The sequence below is a fragment of the Rhinichthys klamathensis genome, unplaced genomic scaffold (genome assembly GCF_029890125.1).
Source record: "Rhinichthys klamathensis goyatoka isolate OS25496 unplaced genomic scaffold, OSU_Roscu_1.1 h1tg000709l_1, whole genome shotgun sequence".
Taxonomy (NCBI): domain Eukaryota; kingdom Metazoa; phylum Chordata; class Actinopteri; order Cypriniformes; family Leuciscidae; genus Rhinichthys; species Rhinichthys klamathensis.
In genome coordinates, this window is record NW_026607128.1 from 47,785 (window position 1) to 74,937 (window position 27,153).

Sequence of the window (27,153 nt, forward strand, 5' to 3'; positions counted from 1 at the left end):
TTGGATGAAAGGTCATCTAAATGTAAAAATATGGGAAATGAGCATGCATGTGTAAATCCTTAATAATAATACTTTTTTCCACACTTTTCTTTTTCTTTTCAGGGATACCAGGAGAAAAACAAATTCATAGCTGCACAAGGTAAAAAAAAAATGGTTTTAGTCTCTTTCATAAATATCCAAATGCTTTACATAGCTTTTTGATTACCGGTAATGATTATAAGAAAATCAACTTTCTTATTGCAGGACCAAAAGAGGAAACGGTCAATGACTTCTGGAGGATGATCTGGGAACAGAACACTGCCACCATCGTCATGGTAACCAACCTGAAAGAGAGGAAAGAGGTAAATGCCGCAAGAAATCTATTAGATGTAATCTAGTGTCAAAGAGGAGTAAGCTGATCTGTGATTTTACAGCCTCAGCTCTTATCGCGGTCTCACATAATGGATTGTGGAGTGCAACTTTGAGGAAGATGGCCATTAATAAAGATGTATGATCACCGTAGTGATGATGATGATTATGATATACTGTGCTTCATATCCGCAGTGTAAATGTGCTCAGTACTGGCCAGACCAGGGATGCTGGACCTACGGAAATATTCGCGTGTCAGTGGAGGACATGATGATTCTGGTTGACTATACTATCCGCAAGTTCTGCATTCAGCAGGTAGGACCATATTCATTACCTATATATCGAATGATTTTTGGCATTTTGAAATGAATGGAACTGGTTAATTAAGCCAATTAAAAGAAGTGCTAGCTCTCTCTTGTGTCAAAATATACCAACAGTCTTAAAGGACAAGTTTGGTATTTTACACTTTAAGCCCTGTTTCAAGATCGTTTCTGATGAAATAGAATGGTTAAGATAAAAATGTGGACACATGCTGCTGTCCCGAGAAATTTCGGTTTCTGTGGTTGCACCTCCCCCACCTCTACAATGGTTGCATAGGTGCACAGAAACAATCCTTCCTAAAACGCATTAAACTTTAGTTTACAAAGACGTTAAACTCACCGAGTGGTCAGGGGTGTTCACTGATATGCTCACACAAAAATCGCTGCAAAAGATGCTTTCCAACAGGTTTTATCATAGTTTTTGAACAACTCCATTTGACTTGACTTGGACAAAAACTACGATAAAACCTGTTGGAAAGCATCTTTTTTGTGTCCAAATTTTAATCTTAACCGTTCTATTTCATCAGAAACTATCTTGAAACAGGGCTTTAAGTGTAAAATACCGAACTTGTCCTTTAACAGCTGTTAATGTGAGTTTTTGGTGATTCTTCAATTAGTGCCAGTTTTGATTTAAATTTTTTTTTTTTTTTTTTTTACTATGCACATTTATCACAATGATGATAAAAATGTAGAAGAAAATTGGATAAGGCACATTTTCAGGGGGTCTTGGTCCACTTCCAAACCGATCTCTTGTGCGGTTCGACTAAAATATGAACGCAACACAAATCAAAGACATCTAAAAGAACCAAAAAGAGGACGTGATGTTACAAGATATGACCCTAAAAAGGAAAGTGCAAGCATACCTGATTCCTTTACCGGTGTTGCCCATCATAGTTCGTGAAAGGGACTAAATGTGTCGTTTTCTTTTTTGGCCCGGACCAAAAGAACCAAACTACAAGTGTAAACATCCTTAGACAATCACAGCAACTTTACTAACAGTCAGTTAACCCTGAATTAGTAAAAACAAAAAGAAATGGAACATATGCTTGGCGTGATGGTAGCGTCAGTATTTAGGACAGTGATAAAAGTGTACACCAAAATGCCGTAGGAAAAATTGTATTACAAGAAATATTGTTGAGATTTTGTTTGGTGAATTATGAGATGGAAAAACTCTTTTGTGTGTTAAGGTGGGTGATGTGTCTGGTAAGAAGCCCCAGAGGCTGGTCACACAGTTTCACTTCACCAGCTGGCCTGATTTCGGGGTTCCTTTCACTCCCATTGGCATGCTGAAGTTCCTAAAAAAGGTCAAGAACTGCAACCCACAGTATGCTGGACCCATAGTGGTTCACTGCAGGTAAGGAGCTTCATTATCTTAAAAGCTTTTTTCTTTTTTTTTAAGAATGTAATACTTTTATTCTGCAAGGACATTATAAATTGATAATAATGAGAGATGATTCTTGAGCAGCAAATCATCATATTAGAAGGATCATGTGACACCGAAGACTGGAGTAATGATCCTGAAAAAATTCAGCTTTGGCATCACAGGAATAAATGACATTTTAAAATATATTAAAATAGAAAACCGTTATTTTAAATTGTAATAATATTTCACAATATTAATAAATAAAAAAATCAAATAAATGTAGCCTTGGTGAGCATAAGAGACTTCTTTCAAAAACATTTAAAAATCTTACTGACCCCAAAATTTCTAACAGTAATGTATGTGAGCTGGGTTTTTTGTGCGTGTTTTTTGTTGTTGAAGTTATGTAATGTCCATTCATTAACTGATTCTGAATCATTCATCTCAGTGCGGGTGTGGGCAGAACGGGGACCTTCATTGTGATAGACGCTATGCTGGACATGATGGGTGCAGAAAGAAAGGTCGACGTCTTCGGGTTTGTCACACGGATCAGAGCCCAGCGCTGTCAGATGGTCCAGACTGATGTGAGCTCATAAAAAAAAAAAAAAAAAAAAAAACCCCAATAAAGTTACCCCAAGAAATGTATCAAGAAACTAATCTCCCACCCTCTTCTTCTCCCTTCAGATGCAGTACGTGTTTATATTCCAAGCTTTGCTAGAGCACTACCTGTACGGGGACACAGAGTTAGAGGTGACGTCTCTGGAGTCTCACCTGTCGAAACTCTACGCTCCTTTACCTGGAGCTGGCTGTGGAGGCCTGGAGGCGGAGTTTAAGGTGGCGCAATCTGTTTATTTCTCTATTTATTTCTTGTGTTCTGCATGTTTAGGAAACATATTGTTCTGGTACCATTTTGAAATATTTTCTTATTTTCTGTTTTATTTATTATTATATCTCTCGTTCTCTCTTTTAGAAACTTACCTCCATTAAAATCCAGAATGACAAGATGAGAACAGGGAACCTGCCTGCCAACATGAAGAAAAATCGTGTTTTGCAAATCATTCCATGTGAGTTGTGTGTTTAATAACAAGACTGTGATTTGAGAGAATAACTTCATATAATGTAAGTTTGGGTCAGTACATTTAAAAAAAATAATTAATACTTTTATGCAGCAAGGATGCATTAAAATCAAATGTTAAGACATTTATAATGTTAAAGAAAAGATTTCTATTTCATATAAATTCTGTTCTTTTGAACTTTCTATTTATCAAAAAAAAAGCATGAAAAAAGTATTGCCTCTTCCACAAGAATATTAAGCAGCACAACTGTTTTCAACATTGATAAATCAGAATTGTTTCTTGAGCATCAAATCCGCATATTATAATGATTTCTGAAGGGTCATGTGACACTGAAGACTGGAGTAATGATGCTGAAAATTCAACTTTGCATCACTATATTTTAAAATGTATTCAAATAGAAAACAAGTTATTTTAAATGGTAGTGATATTTTACAATATTACTGTTTTTACTGTATTTCTGACCAAATAAATGCAGCCATGGTGAGCATAAGAGACTCATTTCAAAACATTAAAAAAATATTACTGACCCTAAACATTTGAATGGTAGTGTAGTTGTTTCTAACATGCTCTCTCTCTGCTGGGGGAAAAATCACAGAGTTGCCCAGTTTATACTTTATATTGTCCAATTATATATCATACTTTATCTTTATACTTTAATCCTTTTACATGTTGTACATTTGGCAGCTGCTTTTATCTAAAACGACGTGTCCATTTATCAGTATGTGCATTCCTGTGTCTCTTTCTGAACCTTTGCTGTTTCTTCTAGATGAGTTTAACAGAGTGATCATCCCTGTAAAACGAGGGGAGGAGAACACAGACTACATCAACGCTTCTTTTATAGATGTGAGTAAAACCCGTATGACTTCAGCCAGCATTTACTCCCAACTAACCCGAAATACCGCTCGGTGAACCCTGGAGGTAATGCTACAATATTCTACGCTCTATTGAGAAACCACACAGCCTGCTTTTTTTTCTATTTTGGGTGTGGTTTAGAAACATTTTTTAGTCATGAAGTTATGTGGATGCCCATACTGAGATAATCAGCCTGGGAAGGTGGCCATCGCATTGTCCCAAGGCCTAGAGACTTATTATAAATATATGTGTATTTTCATTCTACACTGAAAAGTATCCGTAATAAAAACTATTGAAATCTGACTGTCCTGATTTGCTACCAATGTAGACTTTTCCAAATCAATCCCTTATGAAGTTCCATGATGATTAAGAAGACAACAGCTTAAGTAGGCAGTAGGGAGCAAGACAATTCAGTATGTTTTGAGACAGACCTCAAGTGTCCGTCCCTCCGTAGCAGATCTCTAGTGAGAGTGGGACAGCTTTGTTTTGGCTGAAAGCCCTTTCACTTCCTCTGTATTTTGTTTGAATGAAGGAAAATATCACCAGGGCTGCTACATTGGAAACCCAAGTTGCATTGCAATCTGGAAGATAGCTATACTTATAAACAAAAGCCTGTTTTGTCATTAGTTTTGTGCCTTGCCTTCGTGCTGTACATGTCCATGAATAAATGAATATGAATAAATCCTCTTGGTACCACCCAACGAGTGCTGGAGATCTAAAATATGCAGTAGTGTATGAATGCTTTTAATGTACTGTTAATACAGTAATCATATATTGTTCAAAAATGTGGGTCAGTAAGTTGTTGTTTTTTTAGTTTTTTTAAATACAATTTATTATTTTATTCATCGAGAACACATTAAATTGATCAAGTTTGATACGATTTCTGTTTAATATTAATGCTGTTGTTTTGAACTTCGTTATTCATCAAAGAATCTAAGAAATGGATCACGGTTTCCACAAAAAAAAAAAGTTTTCAGCATTGATAATTGATCTTGAGCTCCAAAACAGCATATTGGAATGATTTCTGAGAGATCATGTGACTTTGAAGACTGGAGTAATGGCTGATAAATTCAGCTTTTGCCATTACAGGAATAAATTCAACTTAAATATTAAATATTTCACAATGTTACTGTTTTGCTGTATTTATTTATTTTTTATCAAATAAATTGTAGCCCTTTAACCTTTTAAAATTTTACAACCCCAAACTTTTGAACAGTAGTGTGTATCCATGATTACAGTTGGAAAAATGCCCAATGTATACAAGTGCATGAAGTAGACCTACTTTGTGTGTGTGAATGCAGGGTTATCGGCAAAAGGACTCGTACATGGCATGTCAGGGGCCCCTGCAGCACACCATCGAGGACTTCTGGAGAATGATCTGGGAGTGGAGGAGCTGCTCTATTGTTATGCTGACCGAGTTGGAGGAGAGAGGACAGGTAAGATCACCTGCTTCCTGACTTAGCATCTGTGATCATTCTAGCTTTGTGTCTTTTTGTGGTTAGAGATCTGTGCTCGGTTGCATAAAGCACCTTAAATGTGACACTTAAACCCTCTCCTAAGGGAATGATTTAAGCGTGTTGCATATAATCCCTTAAACCACTTCTCCTAGGTAAGGGAAACTGTAAAGTGCAGAGACCCAGGATTTGCCATAACAAAATTCTATTGCAGGGGCGCCTGCAGGATTTTATCTCAGGGGTACACACAGAACTACGTTTTTTACTTTACTCCAGTTGCTGAGCGGCTTTGTCCCGGAGCGCGTATTGTTTTCAGAGAAACGTGGTCAACAAAAAACGAAGCCTCCCTTTCTTTCCAGTCACGTGAATGCTTCACTTTGCGTTGAATGTTTGAACCCAGACCACTACTCTACATCTTTATTGAAGTTCAAGTCCATTCACTAACATTTTTGATATATACATTATCATATATTCTGCCATATAAACAGTATAAAACCATAAAATAATTAGAGCACAATTTACTTGCCTCAAACAACACTGTTGGTATTATTATAATTAGTATTGTTATAATTATTGTTGTTGTTACATTTCATTTATTGACACTTTAATATGTGAATTATATTATCGGAAAACTTGACACATTTAGTGTTGTCATTCTTTTATTCATGCTTAATGTATTATGGCTGCTATAAATTTGACCTGCCACAAGATGGCACTGTTTTTGACACTCTTGATGCTTCGAATCTTTTCCTGAAACAAACAGAGAAAAGCTTTAAAAAGTGTTTAGAGGCTTCATTTCTCCATCTCTACACCTATTATGCCTTTTTAATTACGTATAGCCGTTTTAGAAAGTGTTTACTCATTTTGTGCCTGGTTTTAAACATGAATTATCTGTAATGTCATTTTTTGTGTGTGGAAAAAGCGGCAATTAAACCAAACTAAACTAGCCAATCAGATTTTTTTTTTTCATTAATCCCCCACCCATGCACGCCCATACACGCTTTTGACTTTACACACACAAACACACACCTTTATTTTTTCTATTTTTAGTTTACTTACTTTAGTTTACTTTATTTACTTTCTCTCTTGCTTTCTCAGTATGATAGCGGTAAGTTTTCACAGAGAACAACATAACATGGATAAGGAAAACTAAAAAGAAAACCAAGTATGAAAGAGAAGGACCAGATGACACTTAAACTCAAAGGGATAGTTCAACCAAATATGAAAATGTATTAATTTACTAACCCTCATGTTTCCAAACACATAAGACTTTCGTTCATCTTTGGAACACAAATAAAGATGTTTTAAATATTCTCTCATCATTTCTGTCCATTCATTAAAAGACAATCCAGAAATCCAGACAATTAAAAGAAATCCAGAAGTGCTTTTTGATGCGCAGCAGCCCTGACCTAAAGAAACCCTTAAGTAACACCTATGGTCCTGCAACAGTCTTAAGTTTAAGGGCAAATTACACTTTAACCAGACATTGGGATAGTAACAGAAACATATTGCTAGAATTAAAACAAAAAAATCTGTCTTTTTTCCCCACTATCTGCAGGAGAAGTGTGCTCAGTATTGGTCTAGTGATGGTGTGATGGTTTGTGGGGACATGTCCATTGAGCTGAAGAGAGAGGAGGAAAGTGACAGCTACACCGTCAGGGACCTTCTCGTCACCAACAACAGAGTGAGTTCACTTCAGAGGATCTCTCGGAACAAAAATGATTTGTGATTTTACGCATGTGTTTTAATTTTATCTCTGTATTTTAATGTTTGCCGTTTTCTTTCTCTCTGCAGGAAAATAAGTCTCGCGCTGTGAGGCAGTTTCATTTCCACGGCTGGCCAGAGGTGGGCATCCCCTCCGACGGGAAGGGCATGATCAACATCATCGCTGCAGTTCAGAAACAGCAGCAGCAGTCTGGAAACCACCCAATCACTGTGCACTGCAGGTAAGCCACACTTCTGGCCAATCAGAAGCATTACACTTTATTTTGTATTGTTTGTATTAATATATTTGTATATTAATATATATTCAGATTGTAATACATTTTTGTATTTGTGACAGTAGAATTTTTTTACATTATCATATTTCTTTTTTAATTTGATGGCTTTTTGAGAGGAATATTCTACATTCCACTTGCAAAACCTATTTTTACTCTTGTTTGCTGCTTTGTGTGTGTTAATTTTGGACTGCTGAATTGTAAACTACCCTTAAAAATTTGGGGGTCAGTAAATTTTTTTAAAATTAGTATCTTATGCTTACCAAGGTTGCATTTATTTGGTCAAAATACAGTAGAAAACGTAATATTGTGAAATATTAATACATTTTTAAATGTAATTTATTCATATGAAGGCAAAGCTGAATTTTCATCAGTCATTACTCATCTCAGTCTCACATTGACTTCAAAAATCAAGTTATTATGCCTATTTTGGTGCTTAAGAAATTATCAATGTATCAATCATAATTCATTTTTTGTCAGGATTCTTTGATGAATAAAAAGTTAAAAAGAACAGTGTTTATTTCAATTGGAAATCTTTTGTATTATTATAAATGTCTTTACTGACACTTTTGATCAATTTAATGCAGCCTTGCTGAATAAAAGTATTCATTTCTTTCTTTCTTTCGGTAATCTATATTTGTGTGGCCCTTGTGTGCTCCAAAAGGGAACCCATAAAACAAAAACAGGAAATAAGTTATTTAATGCATGATTTGTGGTTCTACACTACTCGGCTTATTACATAAATAGTTATTCAACCTAACCATAATTTTTCTAGCGTGGATAACAGGACCTTTTGGTTAGACATGAAGGCCGACTTTAACAGGTCTCACTGGTTTGGCAGCTCAAGTAAGGTTTAGTGGTTTTGTAATGCTGGAAGGCATCCATGGGCGCTAAGTATGACTTAACAAAAACCTGTCCAAAGCGCTGGGTAATGATGAAACAGAGATGGAGACTGCTGTGTCCAGTGGGATTTCAGGGTCAGGCAATTAAGGAAAGTAAGAAAGTCAAGTTACCTTCATTTATATAGTGGTTTTAACAATATACACTCACCGGCCACTTTATTAGGTACCCCATGCTAGTAACGGGTTGGACCCACTTTTGCCTTCAGAACTGCCTCAATTCTTCGTGGCATAGATTCAACAAGGTGCTGGAAGCATTCCTCAGGGAGTTTGGTCCATATTGACATGATGGCATCACACAGTTGCCGCAGATTTGTCGGCTGCACATCCATGATGCGAATCTCCCGTTCCACCACATCCCAAAGATGCTCTATTGGGTTGAGATCTGGTGACTGTGGAGGCCATTTTAGTACAGTGAACTCATTGTCATGTTCAAGAAACCAATTTGAAATGATTAGAGCTTTGTGACATGGTGGAAGTAGCCATCAGAGGATGGGTACATGGTGGCCATAAAGGGATGGACATGGTCAGAAACAATGCTCAGGTAGGCCGTGGCATTTAAACGATGCCCAATTGGCACTAAGGGGCCTAAAGTGTGCCAGGAAAACATCCCCCACACCATTACACCACCACCACCAGCCTGCACAGTGGTAACAAGGCATGAAGGGTCCATGTTCTCATTCTGTTTACGCCAAATTCTGACTCTAACATCTGAATGTCTCAACAGAAATCGAGACTCATCAGACCAGGCAACATTTTTCCAGTCTTCAACTGTTCAATTTTGGTGAGCTCTTGCAAATTGTAGCCTCTTTTTCCTATTTGTAGTGGAGATGAGTGGTACCCGGTGGAGTCTTCTGCTGTTGTAGCCCATCCGCCTCAAGGTTGTGCGTGTTGTGGCTTCACAAATTCTTTGCTGCATACCTCGGTTGTAACGAGTGGTTATTTCAGTCACTGTTGCCCTTCTATCAGCTCGAACCAGTCTGGCCATTCTCCTCTGACCTCTGGCATCAACAAGGCATTTCCGCCCACAGAACTGCCGCTCACTGGATGTTTTTTCTTTTTCGGACCATTCTCTGTAAACCCTAGAGATGGTTGTGCGTGAAAATCCCAGTAGATTAGCAGTTTCTGAAATACTCAGACCAGCCCTTCTGGCACCAACAATCATGTCACGTTCAAAGTCACTCAAATCACCTTTCTTCCCCATACTGATGCTCGGTTTGAACTGCAGGAGATTGTCTTGACCATGTCTACATGCCTAAATGCACTGAGTTGCCGCCATGTGATTGGCTGCTTAGAAATTAAGTGTTAACGAGCAGTTGGACAGGTGTACCTAATAAAGTGGCCGGTGAGTGTAGATTGTTTCAAAGCAGCTTTACAGTGATAATAGGAAATGAAAGTAACAGAGATTGTTTTGGCTTTACAGCAGCTCTAGAATAAAGTTATTGTTCAGCTAAATTACGTTTTGATTGATTCACTTCCGTCGCAACGATCATTAGTTATTTACTTAGGGGCCGCTTACATGACATCGTTATATCAGAAAACCCTTAATAAAAGTGCCTGGTGTCTCGAGAACGCAAACCATGAAATAGGTTCCAAGGTACAAGCCTTAAAAAATTTATATTACAGATTTTTTTTTATCACTTCCGCGTAGCCACGTGAACCGGAATTATCCCGACAACGTTTTATCTGTACAGAGGTAGAGGGAAGGAGGCCTTCACAGGGGATAGACTAGTTGACACCTCAGGGCTGCGTTGTCGTCGTGTCCAGGCGCAGGTCCTTCATCAGATCCGGATACGGCTTGGATCCGGCGGACTGCGGTAAACCTCAGGATAAACAGAGAGACTAATATTAGCGTAGACGCCGTCCTTCTTATGATGTAACAAGTACATCAGGATTTATGGGAATTGTTCCCAGTTCCGGCTGACCTAATCTATGCAGCCTAACATTGAATCATAGAAGTCTATAATGTGTTATGTGTATGCTAGGTCAAAGAGATGTGGTTTTAGTCTAGATTTGAACTGACAGTGTGTCTGCTTCCCGGTCCGGACAATGTTAGGAAGACTGTTCCAAAGAAAGGGACTCATTGATGTCCACAGAGCTGTGTGTAATTGATTTTTGTGATTTTGTGTGTTAACAGTGCCGGCGCAGGGCGCACAGGGACATTCTGTGCTCTGAGCACGGTCCTGGAGCGGGTGAAGGCTGAGGGCATTCTGGACGTTTTTCAGACAGTGAAGAGTTTAAGACTACAGAGACCGCACATGGTGCAGACACTGGTGAGAATACACACCGCTCACGCTGCAGGTGTTGACCTGCTGAATTTAACTGGAACAATAAAGTGCAGTTGAGCAATTTTTTTTTTTTTTGTCTGTCAGAGGCATAAAAACTAGTGCTTCACTATTTGGGGAAACACTCAAATTGTGTTGTTTACTGTCACTTTTATCATTTTTTATAATTATTATTTTTATTTGTGTTATACATATTTTTAATTAAGATCGAAAAGAAGCCTCAGCCAACCGTTTGCGTCACCAATGGACTGCAAGCTGACTATTGGTCTAATATTACAGCACCTAATTAATATTCATGGTCTATGCTGATAATGTTTTTTTTAGATAGTTTCTACACCCTTTTTTTATGTCTGGTTTTGCTTCTAATTCTTTTAATCCAAACATCTCAAGTCCCTCTCAATTCATATTTCCCTGCTTTTCCCCACAGGAGCAGTATGAGTTCTGCTACAAAGTGGTCCAGGAATACATTGATGCCTTCTCTGACTACGCCAACTTTAAGTAAAGCCACGCCCATCTGCAGAAAATCGGACAGACTTTCCCAGTCATGCACTCACGTCCACACTTTCACGTAAACAGCTCAATGAGACGGACTGCCAGCGCAAAGCAAAAGGGAATCAAAAAATCCTTTGGCCGGCAAGCACGAGAACACGTTGGCTGCCGAAGTTGGAAAGAAAAAAAACAAAGAAAACACCATTAGAGATGCCTTCTTGAATATTTTGTAATATTGCTCTTGTTAATAAGGCCCTTACCCAATTCTCTTAGTGTAAATATGCTCTTGTAATTTTTTTGGTTTTGTTTGTCTGTTTTTGGTTTTAGAAGCCGTTCTGTTGCGTTTTTTAGAGTGACCTTAATATAGTTTACTGGTATATAAATGCATACATGAATATTTTAAGATGGCGCTATAGAGACAGACGTGAAAGAGCGGTTGCAGGATGAGGGTGCTTTTTTTTTCACTGGGTGTTTTTACAAGAAAATTCCTTTTTTCTCTGCAGTTGAGTGACTGAAAGCAATTTGAATGGCAGCTCAATCCCACTTTGCTGTTGCTTGTAGCTACATAACGCACAATGCGGCAAAATCGACCAATCGCAGAGCCACTGTAAACGCATGCGTTCGCAGAAAATACTTCACTGTGCTTTTTGATTGGGTTCACTGGAGTGACGGATAACATTTTGAGTGTTTAACAGGAACCTTTTTTGGGGGCGTATCTAAGGCATCTCTTAGAATTGTAAGATGTTTAGACTGTCAAGTGTGTCTTTGTGGTGTCAATTTTGTTCATTTTGCGTGCCAGACCCGACTTGTGTTCTGCCTTGTAGAGGAAGATAAAGGAAACTTAAAAAGACAGAAAACTAAACCCTGAGTGTTTAGATCAGGGGAAATACAGGACTCTTCACATCATTTTTGTCTCTACTTTGCCTTGAAGTTATATTCAATACACCCCCCCCCCCAAATCCTCTTTTCTAAAGGCACCTTCTGTGTTTGCGCTTGTAACCCAGAAGGTGATGTGGATGTCTGTTGATTGGCCTTAACAACTGTACTTGACAATAAGGGTTCGTAATGTACAGGCAGTTACTTTTCCTTCTTTCGAAGTTAAATGATCCCGCTGGGCCGTCTACTTGCAAGGTACTGGTGCAAATTTATTCCAGAAAGTTCTAGAAGAAATGACACATGATCACCTGATCATCTGTTCCTGCCCATGTAAAGGACTTCGGCCGTTGTGCAGAAGTCATTGAGCCCTTTCCAGCTCCACTGAGCCAGTTAAATCGATACACGTTACTTTCAGTCCGTAGAGTAATTTCAACTTCTTTCAAAAAGAACAGGTAGATGGTATAAATAAGGTCAGTGTAGGATGATTGTCTTTACATTTAGGTCATTTGAACTAGTTATGTGATTAAAGCTGATTGTGAGTGGAAAGCCAGCGAATGTTTTATGTAGGTTAAGTCCTCGTTCCTCACTTCCTTGTGTCAGGAAACATAAGTTATACGAAATGTATGTTTTAGCTCCTAAATGTATGTAAACCCAATGGGTGTCGCTCTAAATCACACGCCCATCAGTCATTCCATATTTACAGGGATCTCGATGGAAACTGTTTATGTTATTTCAGATCCACAATGTTACAGATTAAAGAATTATGGATCTCTATACAGCTTCTTACGGGCTTGATATTCCATGTAATGCTGATGGATTTCCTTGAATATCGTGCGAGTCGACTGTTGCGTTTTTCTTCAAAGTCACACTAACCTTTTCCACATGAGACACTGTGCCAATAGCAGCCTCTCAGGGGCAGGATCCTTCTTCAGAGGTGGGAAAGTGCCTCATCACGTTCCTGTAGCTTCAAGCATATTCCCGCCAGCTCTTTTGTAGCCCGTGTTCTCCCAGTCCTACAGACGGACATTGTGGCCCATATTGGCGTATGATAATCTGTAATGGAACCCAAACTGTTACTGGTTGGTTGCTTTTCTGTGTTTTTGGTGTGTCAGTTTTTCATGCATTTTTTATTTTTTTCTTCCTACTGGAGAAGCTCCAGACTTCAGGTTGAAATCCCTCAAAACTTAAGCTCTTAATGTATGGAGAGCAATCTAGATCTTCTGTTCGAGAAGGGAAGCCACGTGTCTGGAGGCTTACTTCATTCTCCTGTTGAATGTGACATTGAAACGGCCTGCTCAGATAAGAGAATGAAAGAATGAGGAGAACGACTGAAAAATAAAGGATTCTGCTCTCCAAAAACCCCATTTTGAGGATTTTATCTGAAACTTTTCTGTCTTCGATTGGATCAATTCTAAATTTTAAACCACAGCCTGTTTACGTTCCATGAATCCTAAAACGTTCCCCTTTCTGATTTTTCTTTCCTCTTTTTTGCACCCCTCTGTACATAATGTAAGGTTATTTATAATTAATTCCTATCTGTTGCCTTGCTTTTATTTTATTTTTTTATCTTTCTCACTTTTTTTTAAGATACTTGTATATTAAACTGTACTGGGACCATTTTGAAATGTATTAGATGTTTTTTCCCCCCGCTTTTATTTCGGTATTATTATTGTCTTACAAGCTTATTTTTTAATTTGCATCTTTTTTTCTAGTGTTTTGTTAAATTTGAATATATATGTATATATATAATTATATATATGATGCAAATTATATATAATTATATAATGCCAAACGGCCTTTCTAAACAAGATACTGTTCAAACCTAATAAAAGTGCTTGAGATTTTATCTGCTGTGTGTATAAGTTCAGTGAGATTTTATATATATATAAACAAATTTTTTTTTATTCAATAAGGACACGTTAATTTGATCTAATTTGATCAGAGTGTTAAATGAACACTGAAGCAGTGTTAAAGTTGATGTGATAATTAAGTGAATAATTGAGTGATGATTGAGGATTATTGAAGACACCTGATGGTAACAAGCAGAATCACTGAAGGAGAAAACCGTAATGTGCGAGTCACCATTATGGTGATCAGTGTTTGTTTTAGTTGGGCTCTTGACCGTCACATCATTAACTTTATATTTTGTTTGGCTGCTGTGCTGTACATGTATTATAACAGCCAGATAAACAAATAGAAAAGGTGATCTGATGGTGTTGGTTATGTTTTAACATAATCAATATTTCACAATCATTTGACCTGAATCACTTAACTCATATAGAACCCAATTTCTGAGTTAATTTGATCTACAGTGACAGTAAAAGCTTCTACATATTCACAAAATGTTTTTATAATTTATAAAAAAAATTGCATTCTTTGATGAATTGAAAGTTATCACTGTTTACACTAATATATTAAGCAGCAACACAACTGTTTTCAACATCGATATTAACCCTTTCATGCATAGAGGTCACAGTGGACAGCCATTTAAAAAAAAAAAGTATTTTTTTGCAAAAGCATGGGTTTTGATGGCATAGTTGCACATAAACCACTACAGTGGACCTATATGCATCATCCTATACATTTCCACCAAGTGGCAAGCCGTTGTATGTCATTCCCCAGTCAGAAATGCCAAGTTGCTCTGGAATATCCATCCATTCCTTCTATCCTAGGAGACTCTTGCAGGTAAAAAATAAATAAATAAATTTTAGCATCAAGCAATATCTAACGAGTCATATCAGTTATATTTTCCAAGTGTTGGTTTTAGATTGGGAGGAAATTCTGATTAATCATCTGTCCACTACATTGAACATCATGCATCACTAGCTACAATTTATTCTATTACTGTGACTTGTTTTTGAAAATACTTCAACTGCAGTAACTTTTGACTGTAAATAAATGCATTTGTGTTATCAGAATGTAATTTGCATCAACATCAAAAAGTAATCTGATTACATAATGCACGTTACTTGTAATGTATTACTGTACGTACTCGTAACATCAAAAAAGTAATTGATTAAATAATGCATGTTACTTGTAATGCGTTACCCCGCAACACTGCTCATTTCAGATTAAATTAAAAACTCTTGATCACTAGGTTTTCTCAGAGAAGAGCTAAATGTGTCCATCTTTAATATAATTAGAATAATCAGCTAATAAGGGTAAATCGACACTCTGGTTGTAGCGATCTTTGATGGAATCACATCCTCATGTTCTGATATCAAAGACACATGAAGCTCAACTTGTATGAAGTTCAATTGCGTTTGCAATAATTTGCATTTATATTTTTTGTATATATATATTAGGTTTCACATGATTTTATATAATTTTATTAATTGGTTTGTTAAATACACACAATATTGTTGTGTTATTACTGTACTGTTTAATACAGTGTCTCTTCAGTTAAAACCATAAACGCATACTGTCCACTCAAGTGGACATCTGAAAATCTCTGAAAAATGTGTAAAAAAAATACATTTCAAATCTTGTTTTTCATGCCCTAAGAGCAATAAAAACACATACACTCAAAAAAATTATATGTTGGCTTTAATTAACTTTTTTATGTTAACAGGTTCCATAAATTAACTTTTTGTTATGTCAACAGGTTCCACATAACTGGGTTACGTTAAACAAACATAATTTGTTCATGAAACTTCAACATCATGGAATGAGTCATTTTGAGCAGAGTGTTAAATGAACACTGAAGCAGTGTTAAAGTTGATGTGATAATTAAGTGAATAATTGAGTGATGATTGAGGATTATTGAAGACACCTGATGGTAACAAGCAGAATCACTGAAGGAGAAAACCGTAATGTGCGAGTCACCATTATGGTGATCAGTGTTTGTTTTAGTTGGGCTCTTGACCGTCACATCATTAACTTTATATTTTGTTTGGCTGCTGTGCTGTACATGTATTATAACAGCCAGATAAACAAATAGAAAAGGTGATCTGATGGTGTTGGTTATGTTTTAACATAATCAATATTTCACAATCATTTGACCTGAATCACTTAACTCATATAGAACCCAATTTCTGAGTTAAGTTTACCTTATGGGTTATAGCAGCTCTGTCATTGTAGAGCACATCGATTTTAGCCTTTTCAATGAAATCCAAATGATCAAATAAATAAATATAAAGAAACTTCTAAAAGAAATATATATAAATATATATGTAGGCACACACAGACATCAAAATTTAGCATATGAATCTCAGCAATGGTGACATACCTCTTAACATAAGCTCATTATTTATTCATGTAACAATGCATGATGGGAGCCATGAATGGGTTTTGATTGGTGGCACCCAGAATGCACTGCAACATGCTTTATAATTGTCACCATTGTTGAGATTCACAGGCTGATTCTTGATGTCTGTGTGTGCCTACATAAAAAAAATTGTTTTGAAATGTCTTTATTTTTTATTGGTTTGATCATTTTGATTTCATTGAAAAGGCTACAAATGGTATGTGCTACAATGACAGTGCTGCTATATTCCATAAATTAAACTTCACTCAGAAATTGGGTTCTATATGAGTTCAGTGATTCAGGTAAAATGATTGTGAAATAACGATTATGTTAAACATAACCAACACCATCAGATCATCTTATCTATTTGTTCATCTGGCTGATATAACTCATGCCGCAGCCAAACAAAATCTAAAGTTAATGATGTGAGGGTCAAGAGCCCAACTAAAACACACACTGATCACCATAATGGTAACTTGCGAATTCCGGGTTTTCTCCTTCAGTGCTTCTGCTTGGTACCATCAGGTGTCTTCAATAATGATCAAACATCCTCAATTATTCCCTTAATTATCTCATTAACTTTAACACTGCTTCAGTGTTCATCGCTTAAAATTACTTAATTCCATTATGTTGAAGTTACATGAACAAATTATGTTTGTTTAACGTAACCCAGTTATGTGGAACCTGTTGACATAAAAAAAGTTAATTAAAGCCAACATATCATTTTTTTGAGTGTAGGGAAACAAATCCTTACTGAGTTTATCATAATTCAAGCATGAAAGGGTTAAGAAGAATGTTTTCAATCTTTGAATTGGTATATGCATCTCTTATAAACTGCATTGGTAATATCTTGAATCTCTGAGCATGGAAAGACATATTTGATCCCTGAGGGTAAATTCTGGGAGTGAGTCACGTCACCATGGTGTCACCTTGTCTTCCATCCTTCCTGACCCATAAGACCTGGTGTCAAATCTGGGATGTGGATGGATTATCCGAGCGGACCCCTGTGCGTGTTTAAACATTGTTTGACAGGAACTCAATCAGAACTTGAAACTCTGTGATGAGTCAGTCGTACAGCGTCGGTCACATTCTCTGCTCCGATCGCCTCGAGGGAGACCTCCTCTGTAATTAACACTGCCGTCTGGCTGGAGTGTTTGCACAGTGTTTTTTCTCTGGGCCAGTGTAGGGTCAGGGGGTCACAAACGACGGATCTGAGGACACAGTGGCCACTTTTTATAGCTTAGAGGAAATTAGTTAGACATTGACTCATTTAATGAAACATGCTCATCTTGAATGTTTGATATTGGGGTCACTGGAGTTGACGTGTCTGGAAAAAAAATTTAATTCACAGAATATTGTATGGATGTACAATAAATATCTACAATGATCCAATTTAGACAGCTGATGGCACAATTAATATCTTAAAAATGTACCATGTCTTAAAAGCTGACCTCAGAGAATAGCCTCTTTTGCTTGATACTGTTAAAAAATTTGGGGTCAGTAAGATAAATTGTTATAGTTTTTTTTTTTTTTTTTTTTTTTGTAGGAACAGTAACAGTAGTAATGATGCATTCAATTGATCAAAACACAGTAAAGACATGTATAAAATAACATGGAAAAACATGTATCAGGATTTCAATTGCTTTCAACATTGATAATATTCAGAAATGTTTCTTGAGCACCAAATCAGCATGCAATGATTTCTGAAGGATCATGTGACACTGAAGACTGGAGTAACGATCCTGAAAATAAAGCTTTGCCATCACAGACATAAATTTACATTTTGAAACATGTTAAAAGAGAGTATTAAAATTAAATTGTAATAATATTTCGGTTTTTATTTTTGAACAAACCAATGCAGGTTTGGTGAGCATAAGAGACCAATTCAAAAATCTTACCGACCCCAAACTTTTGAACTGTTAATGTTTTTTTCCCCCTTTCTTTTTGCATGATCTTTGTATATATAATTAAATAAAATGAATAGAGTCAATTCCTTTTCAAATTAAATCCTAAATTAATATACAATAGCATAATATACAATAATTCGCTAAATTAAAAATATAAAACAAATAGAATAATTTCCCTAGTGCTTAGACATTTTTCTCTCTTTTCTTTAATTAGCACTTCTCCACACTTGGTCGTGACACTTTTTTTTTTAAACTGCTGGATAGCGTCAAATGTGATGTAGTTGCATAACGTTTCTAGGCGTAACTCATGTGTACATTGATGTGTGTTTAATATTTTTTGGTGAGATAGGGGACGCTGGGGTCAACAGTGTTTGAAGATGATAATTGGCATTGAGCTCATCTTCCACATGCTCTCCTCCCAATGGAGCCACAATGAGCAAAGTGTTTGAGGACTGGGGAGGTCAGAGTGTGTGCGAGTGTGTTTTTAGACAGGGAGGGGAGATCTGGTGTGGAACATAAATTGTGAGGAAGAGGAGGAGGAAGATTCCAGAGAATGAGTTGCAGGCGTATCTCAGAAGCTCTGTGATTGAACAGAACCGTTCACTCGAGGGAAAGCGGACCATATCAGGTTCACCAAGACCAGGACTTCACAGTAGAGGAACTACTAGAGAATAATCTTCAAGAGAAGACGTGCCAATAGATAAAAGGTAAGAACAGTGTTTCAATTTGTTCAGTTGTGATTGAAGAATTGATTTAGTTGTTATTGACTGTTAAATGTGTCAGTGCAGTCATTGCTCACTCTCTTTTTGTGTGATAAATCTGTCCTCTTCCCTCAGTTATGGTGCACATCTGCAGGCTGCTTGTTCTGATGGGGATGTTGCTGTGTTTAAGTGCCCAGTTCGCCAGCTCTCAGCACTGGTCTCATGGCTGGTACCCTGGAGGAAAGCGAGAGATAGACATTTACGATACATCAGAGGTGTGTGAATATTACTAAAGAAAGTACAAGACAGTTAGAAAAGCATGGTCTTGTTGTGATGTGCCACACAATGTAAAATTCTTCATTATTTCTAATGAAAAACGATTGGTTGACTGATTGGTTATCATGTGGTAAGTTGCTTTTTTTCATATACTGTGAGGAGTTAGATTTAAAAGGGGGGGGGGGGGGGGGGGGGATATTCATTTTTAGTTAATTAATTAAAATACATTTTGTTAAAAAATTACATTTAAAAAAATGTAAAATATTTAAATTTTATTTTAAGTAATTTACTGTCAAATGTTTTTAAGTCGTGTTTTTAAGTCATACTAATTGTTATATAATTTACACTAAATATCTATATCATTTATTTTTTTAATCAACATTTATTTTTACAGTGAATTATTGTGGTTATGATTTCGTAATGTTTTTAAAAAAAAGTCTCTTATACATTATGATTTATTTGATTGAAAAATACAGGAAGAAAACTGTAATATTGTGAAACATTATTACAAGTAAAATAATGTTTTTTCCATTTTCCATATTCTTTTTCTAATATAAAGTTCAAATATAAAGCATTTATTTGACATCGAAAAAAGCTGGGAACATTATAAATGTTGTCACTGTCACTTTTGAGCAATTTAAAGCATCCTTGCTGAATAAAAGTATTCATTTCTTTCAAGAAAAAAAATCTTATTGACCTCAAACTTTTAAACTGAGGTGTATGTTTATTCTTATTTTAGATTTAATTGTTTATTTACTACATTGTTAATTAATGGATAACAATTTACAATAAGGTTAACATGAATTGATGTATTAACTAACATGAACTATGAGCAATACATTTGTTACTGTATCGTTAATCTTTGTTAACGTTAGTTAATAAAAACACCGCTGTTCATTGCTTGTTCATGTTAGTTCACAGTAAGCTAATGTTAATAAATAAAACTTTTTATTAATTTTAATAATGTATTAGTAAATGTTGAAATTAACAGACAAAGGTTAAGAAATGCTGTAGATGTGCAGTTCATTATTAGTTCATAATAAGTTAACTAATGAAACCTTATTGTAAAGTGTTACCAATGAATGTTTATTGCATTATTTTAGTGTCACGTGTCTTACCCTGATGGGATTTAGTGTTTGTGTGGAAGCACTGTACTGTCTTTACATGTTTATTAGCCTTTGTTTATGCAAAGACATATTTTGATGAACTTTAAGCCATCGCTTTGCCGTCTATTTGACTTTAAAATCAGGTTTCAGGGGAAATTAAACTCTGTGAGGCAGGAAAATGCAGCTATCTGAGACCCCAGGGAAGAAACATTCTGAAGACAATACTGGTGGGTATACAGCTCTTGTTTTTGTTTGTTTGTTTGTTTTTTTTGCATAAGCTAGACATGACAGAATATATTGAGTATTTCTCTACATGACTAACTTGTTTCAATGACTTTAACAGCTGGATGCCCTAATACGGGATTTCCAAAAGAGAAAGTGACACCAAGATGACTCATCAGCCCTTGTCCAAAGAAACAAGCTTTCCAGCAAACACATTAGACCTGCATTTACATTCAAATATATGAATATAAATATATATTTTTTTCTGTGATTTTAATTTAATTTTTTATGTTCTACATTTTGTTCTGTTTGTGAGTAAACCTACTGCCGGCATTATGTAACCATTTGCTGCAGTTCCTACAATAAAGGCTTTATTTTGGTATTTTGTTTTAATTGTTCAGTGTCTTTTTTGTATTAGTTATAGGTACATTCACAGAATTTGCACAAGACAAGAGAGAAATTGTTTCTAAACAACTGTGTGTGTGTATGTTGTTTTTTATATAAAAAAATAACTGTTATCAACTGCAAAAAAGTGGCAAACGTCTATATTTATTTAGTGAAATAATGTTTATTAGAGTAAGCAAATTAATATATAGCATATTGTTTTATTTCATTATATTTTAAAATCTGTAATATATTATAACAAGTTAAAGTATATATATATATATATATATATATATATATATATATATAATTCTGTTTTCATTTTTATATTTTAAAGTTGTTTACATGGATGACAAAAGATATTTCGTTTGATTCGGCAGTGTTTTTGTTTAGCCACCAGATGGCGTAAATGGACATCAAAATTTGGCCCAAGAATAATCAAGTTAATATTGGCATTCTTGTTCAAACTAAACTCAATGTCATGCAAGCCAATATGATAATTATGTAAAGCATGTGCTATCAAATGAAAATGCAAGAGCAGTTGATGGCTCTTTTGGTAGCATTATGAATACACATCCCTCGCAAATACCATCTTGCCATCAGATTTGACAGAAAGGAAAGGACCAAGACAATATAACTCATAATTTCTAAATAAACACATCTCTTGACCCTGGTATGACGAGATAGTGAAGATTTGCAGGGGGAAAAAATCCACTGATTCAGACAAGTTCCCCTTTAGAGCCGGAGAATTTGAGAGCTCAGTCAACACATGCAGCATCATGTCCCCCCCCCCCCCCCCCCCCCCCCCCCCCCCTCTCTCTCTCTCTCTCTCTCTCTCTCTCTCTCTCTCTCTTCACACACAGTAGTTTGTGATTTGCAAGCCCCACATTCACATGGAATAACATTACTGTTCTCTTCTAATCCAAAAATCAGCACTGAACATGATTTAGACAAAGACATTGTATTCATACATATGAGGTTGTCATATTAAGTGTACTGTACATAAATCATTTTGTTTCTTTAGCCGGTTTTCCAATCAATGATTCAGTAACTGATGACATTCCCCAAAGGAATAAAGATCCTACAGCAGACAGGCATACAGAAAATATGCACCATTCATTAACAGCCTATACCATCAGGGATTGTTTTCGTAATACATAGCTCTATGTGACGAATGAAAACGGAAATAAGCAGGAAGCCACTTTGGCAAGCCCGCAACTTTCATTTCTGCACAAACTTTGAAAATGGAACAGCATTGTGTGTGTGTGGTTCAGGCTATACCAGAATACCTGACATTGCTTGCTCCCTGTGTGTGTGTGTGTGTGTGTGTGTGTGTGTGTGTGTGTCCTCAATAAAAACACAACCATTAACAATGAGGATGAAGTTGGTCTAATAGTCACAGTATTTCCCTTTTATTTATTATGTAAATTGATATTATTTCCACCATTTGGCCCATAACATGTTATATGGTTTAACATCCTATTGGTTTAACAAATCCAAATACATTGTCCCCGCCCCACTGCCACCAGAGGTAAAGTAATTCAACAATATAAAAAAAAAGTAAAAAAAAAGTCAACACTGAAACTGTTTAGCTAGACAAAACACGTGTATCCCCCACATGTTTTGTCACGCATAGTTAATCAAGTATAGGCCATATGTGTAATCAAGTATGCTACAGTATAAGGGACGTGAAAACAATCCCACTCGGCGTGAACTGCTCAAACTCTTCGAACATCACTTTTTATTTCTCATACATTAACTCCGTCATAAGCAAAAACAGATGTGTGATAGTCATTTGATAGCTTTCTTGCTAGTTCTTGCGAAAGAGGTGAGTTAAGGCAAAATACTTTATTGGCTGGATTATATTTCCCAGTTTAGGCTGCAGTTTATAGATAAGTGTCATAGCCTAGGCTACTATCTTCTAAACGCAGGCTATCTTTGGGGAAAACGCAAGCCTATCAAAGATAAATGTTTTTCTTCATAATATCAACGCCATGTCTTCATGGCAATGGACTTTTCTGAACTCAGTGTATCTCATCGGTCGGGAATTTATTTATGATTGTCGGGGTGTGTTTAAAATAGATTTGAAATAGGGAAGCAGTAGGCTATGTCAGCAGTGTCAGCAACCGAGTGGCTACTTTTCTCTGGGCTGCACTGTCTTGGATTTATGTAAATCCTTTGTTAAGTTTGTCATCTGTCGATGTGGAATTAACATTTTATTATTATTATTATTATTATTTTTACCAGTTAGCCTACTTCAGCTCCAGAATCTCACTTCCATGTTTGCGGAGGACGTCGATACATCGTAAGTTTCACTAATGTTAAAATTGAGTTCTATCCGCTAACACGTAAACTGTAGAACACTAATAACGTTTCAGGCTAAAGAAATGTACTATTAAGCATTTATAAATAGCCTACTAGGCTATTCATTTGCAAAAAACAAAAACATATGCCAAAGCGATAGCCTATCTCCAATTGCATTTATAAACGTGAGAATTCGATCAAATAGGTATATGTATATTACCTCAAAGGGGCTGTTGTATTAACTTGGGAGAACAGCAAATATAATTATGCTTCAACGAGGTAATTAAAGTAATGAATGAAACTACTAAAGTTAGAAGTTGGACTGGGTCACTCACTATCAGCTGTGAACGTGATGGGCGCGCGAGAGAATAAATGTGTGTTCTTATAGGCTATAATTAAAAAAAAAAACATCTGTCAGTATGTAGGCTAATGCCTAGCCTGCACCGTCATGTCGTTCCAAGCCCGTACGACTATCATTCTTCCTTGGAACACCAAAGGCAGATTTTTACGGACTTACTGCCAGTCACCATTCATCTTGTTTACATTGGTTTACATAAGGTTTACAACTAGCCGTTTCTCGGACGATATGCCTTCTTGTGTTCTTGTGAACTTGTTGTGAGACGTCATCAGTATTGCCCAAGAACTGTTCCAATTCAAAGTTCACATATGGCCTGTCATAATGGTTATTTGCTCTAAGGATTCCACCAAAAAAGGAAAGTCATAGGGACAACGTGAGGCGTGGGAAACGATGCCGTTTCGTTTCTGTGCGATCCAACGACACTGACCTAAACTGAAACTAATAGCCTACTGACTTCTGACAAATTATAAAACCGCACTCGTGGATTCTCACAAGCTCTGACTGGAGGATGGGAAAATGTGTGGTCTACCTTAAAAACGACTTAACATTAAATAATAAAACACTCGTTATAACAATTTATTAGAGCTTTCATAGTGTACAGGCTAATTAATTGATACTGTTAATCTCTTGTTTTGTTACAACATAATAGCTTATGTCTAACTGGTTGTGAGATATGGTGCGGATGACACTAAAAAAAAAACAAGTGCAAAGAGAAAAAATACAGTTAGCCTATAGTTCTTCTGTGCCAAAATAGTTACAAACACAGTCCAAGCAAAAACGGACTAAAAGCTGGACTGGAACAACGTAGCCGTCAGTGGGTCACCAAAATATAAACAGCATGCAAATTCATATAACCTGGATATATGCAATCATTCTGGAAAATTTGAAGACTTGAAGCTTAAGCTATTTTTTATTCTATTTTTTATGGCATTAGGTTGCACTGCTCATGCTCATCAAACTCATGGTCATGTTCACTCAGAGGATATTTCCAATGCTGAGCAAGTTTCATCTTAATACCTCAAAGTATTAGGTATGGCCACACTTCCTAGCATACACAACATCAAATTTATTGGTTCAGTTGCATGAATTTTACTAACATGGGCTTTCATTTCTCTCTACAGAATGAGAAGTTTTTGGCTTCACCTCAAACTGAGAACAGCCATATTTATCTTTTTAATACTGGCATTTATTATATGTTTTTTTACAATCACTTTTTCAAGAGTAAATAAAGGCGGAGGACAGAAAACTAGAGTTTCTGAGAGGCAACGGCTGACCGTACAGTATGGCATTAATTGCACAGCAATATATGAAATGGAACCAGTGGAAGTGGGGAAAACTTTAGCCATTCGCAAGCAAAAAACCTACGTATCAGCAACTGACCAGACTATCGCTGATGCCACCACTGGTTGTGATCAGTTTGCATCACAGGGCTATGATGCGATTCAAGGCACTGAATTTGAGCGTGAATTTCCTCTTGCTTACTCTTTGGTTGTTCACCACGATGCAGCTCTTGTGGAGCGGATGCTCAGGGCCATTTATATGCCGCATAACATATATTGCATACATTATGATCTGAAGTCCTCAGCTGACTTTATTTCAGCAATGAAAGGTCTGGCCCGCTGCATCCCCAACGTCTTCATTGCCTCTAAACTGGAGAGGGTGCAGTATGCAGGCATCTCACGACTCAAAGCGGATCTGAATTGCCTGTCTAACCTGCTAGATTCTGTGGTAAAGTGGAAGTATGTCATCAACCTGTGTGGTCAGGACTTTCCACTGCGGACAAACGCTGAGCTGGTGTCGGACCTGAAGGCGCTGAAAGGCAGGAACATGGTGGAGAGCAAGCGGCCTGAAGGAAAGAAATGGCGCTGGAGTGTTCATCATATCCTGAAAAATAACAAATCTGAGTACTATGAAACGCCTGTTACCACTTCTGAGGAGAAATCTCCACCACCTTACAACATTGAAATGTTTGTGGGCAGCGCATACTTTACTCTCTCAAGGGAATTTGTGTTTTTTGTTCAATGGAGTTTCCTAGCCAGTGATTTCTTGGCTTGGTCTGAGGACACATACTCACCTGACGAGCATTTCTGGGCGACTCTGGTTCGTGTGCCTGGAGTACCAGGTGAGGTGCCAAGATCTGAACCTGAGATCTCAGAACTGATAAGTAAAACTCGCCTAGTGAAGTGGTCCTATTTAGAAGAGAATCTTTACCCACCGTGCACTGGAGACCATGTGCGAGGAGTGTGTATTTATGGTGCTGCTGAGCTCAGATGGCTCCTAAACTATGGCCACTGGTTTGCTAATAAAGTAGATCCAAAAGTGGATCCTGTTCTTATGGAATGTTTAGAAGAGATACTTTTAGAAAAGCGTCCAAAATTGCAGTAAAATTATCTTATTTTTATACTGGTGAGACATTTGCATTGGTGAAAAAAATAGATATATTGTGATTTTTGGAAAATCCAAATGAACTTACTTTGAGTATGAAGTATACTTTGAAAATTCACTTCTTATTGTGTTGTAAATTTCTGTATAGTTATTAGCCCGCATGAAGTGCGATTCTTTGCCAACAATATAGTTTTAGGCTTTGATGCCATGTACTCTTTTAGGTGAACACTTGTTCTATTGTTAACGAGACATGTCATTAACATGAGACAAAATGTGAATTTCATTAGAGCAAAGTAAAGGAGCACAAATACATTTACCCAGTTGTTAAAAAAATATATTGAAAAGTAAAGGAGCACACTTGATCAATGTTGACAAAAAAAATCTCTCTGAGCAAAAGTTTTAAACACAATTACAGAATCAAAATCAAACTCACTGGATCGTCCATGTCCTTAGATCAAGTTAAAGATAGATAGATTAAGTTTGAGATAGATAAATACATAAGCAAAAAAAGAATGGCGAACTTTATGTTGACTCAAAGCAACCTATGCAATAATCACCAGGAATGAATTTGCATGTGCTGCCTTTGTTCCTTTTGCAACTGATTCACGGAAGGAATCATGCAAATGATAAACTCAACCCCAAAAGAAATTAGAGCTAGACAAATTTTGCATGTTTTTTTGAAGACTTGTGTTCTCACTTATTCTACTGGGAACCCAGCGATCCAGACACCTAGAATAAATAGCTCTTCAACATTCAGAAAATGTGCTTGACTATCATTTGATGAATAACTGCTGCCATGATCAACAGAAAATGTTTTTCTTTCTATTTTGCATTTGCTCAAGCTAGATTCTAGATGGTTAGTGAAAAAAAAGGGTTTGCGCTGAAATGCAAAACTGGTGCATCTCTTATGAATTCACCCCTGAGCATTAGACTATTTTTGCTGATATTAACAGAAAGGAAATGCTTAAGAATTTCCTTTGGTTAAATAAAAAGCTTGCTCTTAATTTTCACTTCCAGATGCATTCTTTAGTACACTTTGAACACATTTTTTGCACAGTGGGTGTACAATCCCCAACTTTTATTTTTTAATTCCTTTTAGGGATGCATGTTATATCGGCCACCATATCGGTATTGGCCGATATATATTCATTTTTAATGTTATCATTATCAGCCCAATGAGAAAACTTGTCTAAAATATATTAAAGCTGATAAATAATGGGTTATTTCCTTCAGCTGAGACACTTCAGATGCACGCACTGTTCACCATAGTTTTGAACTGTTTGAAATATGAATGGAATCATTTAAAAA

At 36.5% G+C, this 27,153-nt stretch overlaps 3 protein-coding genes across 4 annotated transcripts in view; all 3 read left to right on the forward strand.

The window, feature by feature from the left end:
* ptpra (protein tyrosine phosphatase receptor type A) overlaps positions 1-11,698 on the forward strand; it is a 34,050-nt gene extending 22,352 nt beyond the window's left edge. For both annotated transcript variants that reach the window (XM_056242223.1, XM_056242224.1), the window contains 13 exons: positions 103-139; positions 244-341; positions 544-663; positions 1,856-2,022; positions 2,477-2,612; positions 2,713-2,862; positions 2,999-3,092; positions 3,871-3,947; positions 5,258-5,392; positions 6,969-7,094; positions 7,205-7,356; positions 10,444-10,579; positions 11,019-11,698. In XM_056242223.1, the coding sequence (XP_056098198.1) occupies positions 103-139; positions 244-341; positions 544-663; positions 1,856-2,022; positions 2,477-2,612; positions 2,713-2,862; positions 2,999-3,092; positions 3,871-3,947; positions 5,258-5,392; positions 6,969-7,094; positions 7,205-7,356; positions 10,444-10,579; positions 11,019-11,093 (1,503 nt within the window). In that variant the 3' untranslated portion in view covers positions 11,094-11,698. The remainder of the gene's footprint in view (positions 1-102; positions 140-243; positions 342-543; positions 664-1,855; positions 2,023-2,476; positions 2,613-2,712; positions 2,863-2,998; positions 3,093-3,870; positions 3,948-5,257; positions 5,393-6,968; positions 7,095-7,204; positions 7,357-10,443; positions 10,580-11,018) is intronic.
* A 7,070-nt stretch (positions 11,699-18,768) lies between these two features.
* gnrh2 (gonadotropin-releasing hormone 2) lies at positions 18,769-20,801 on the forward strand. The gene is made up of 4 exons (XM_056242212.1): positions 18,769-18,816; positions 18,946-19,085; positions 20,336-20,419; positions 20,536-20,801. Exons 2-4 carry the CDS (start codon positions 18,948-18,950, stop codon positions 20,572-20,574), a joined length of 261 nt encoding a protein of 86 aa, XP_056098187.1. The 5' UTR covers positions 18,769-18,816; positions 18,946-18,947; the 3' UTR covers positions 20,575-20,801.
* A 3,733-nt stretch (positions 20,802-24,534) lies between these two features.
* On the forward strand, positions 24,535-25,884 carry LOC130076918 (beta-1,3-galactosyl-O-glycosyl-glycoprotein beta-1,6-N-acetylglucosaminyltransferase 4-like). The gene has a single exon (XM_056242219.1). The coding sequence runs from the start codon at positions 24,583-24,585 to the stop codon at positions 25,843-25,845; it is 1,263 nt and encodes a 420-aa protein (XP_056098194.1). The 5' UTR covers positions 24,535-24,582; the 3' UTR covers positions 25,846-25,884.
* The last annotated feature ends 1,269 nt before the right edge of the window (positions 25,885-27,153 follow it).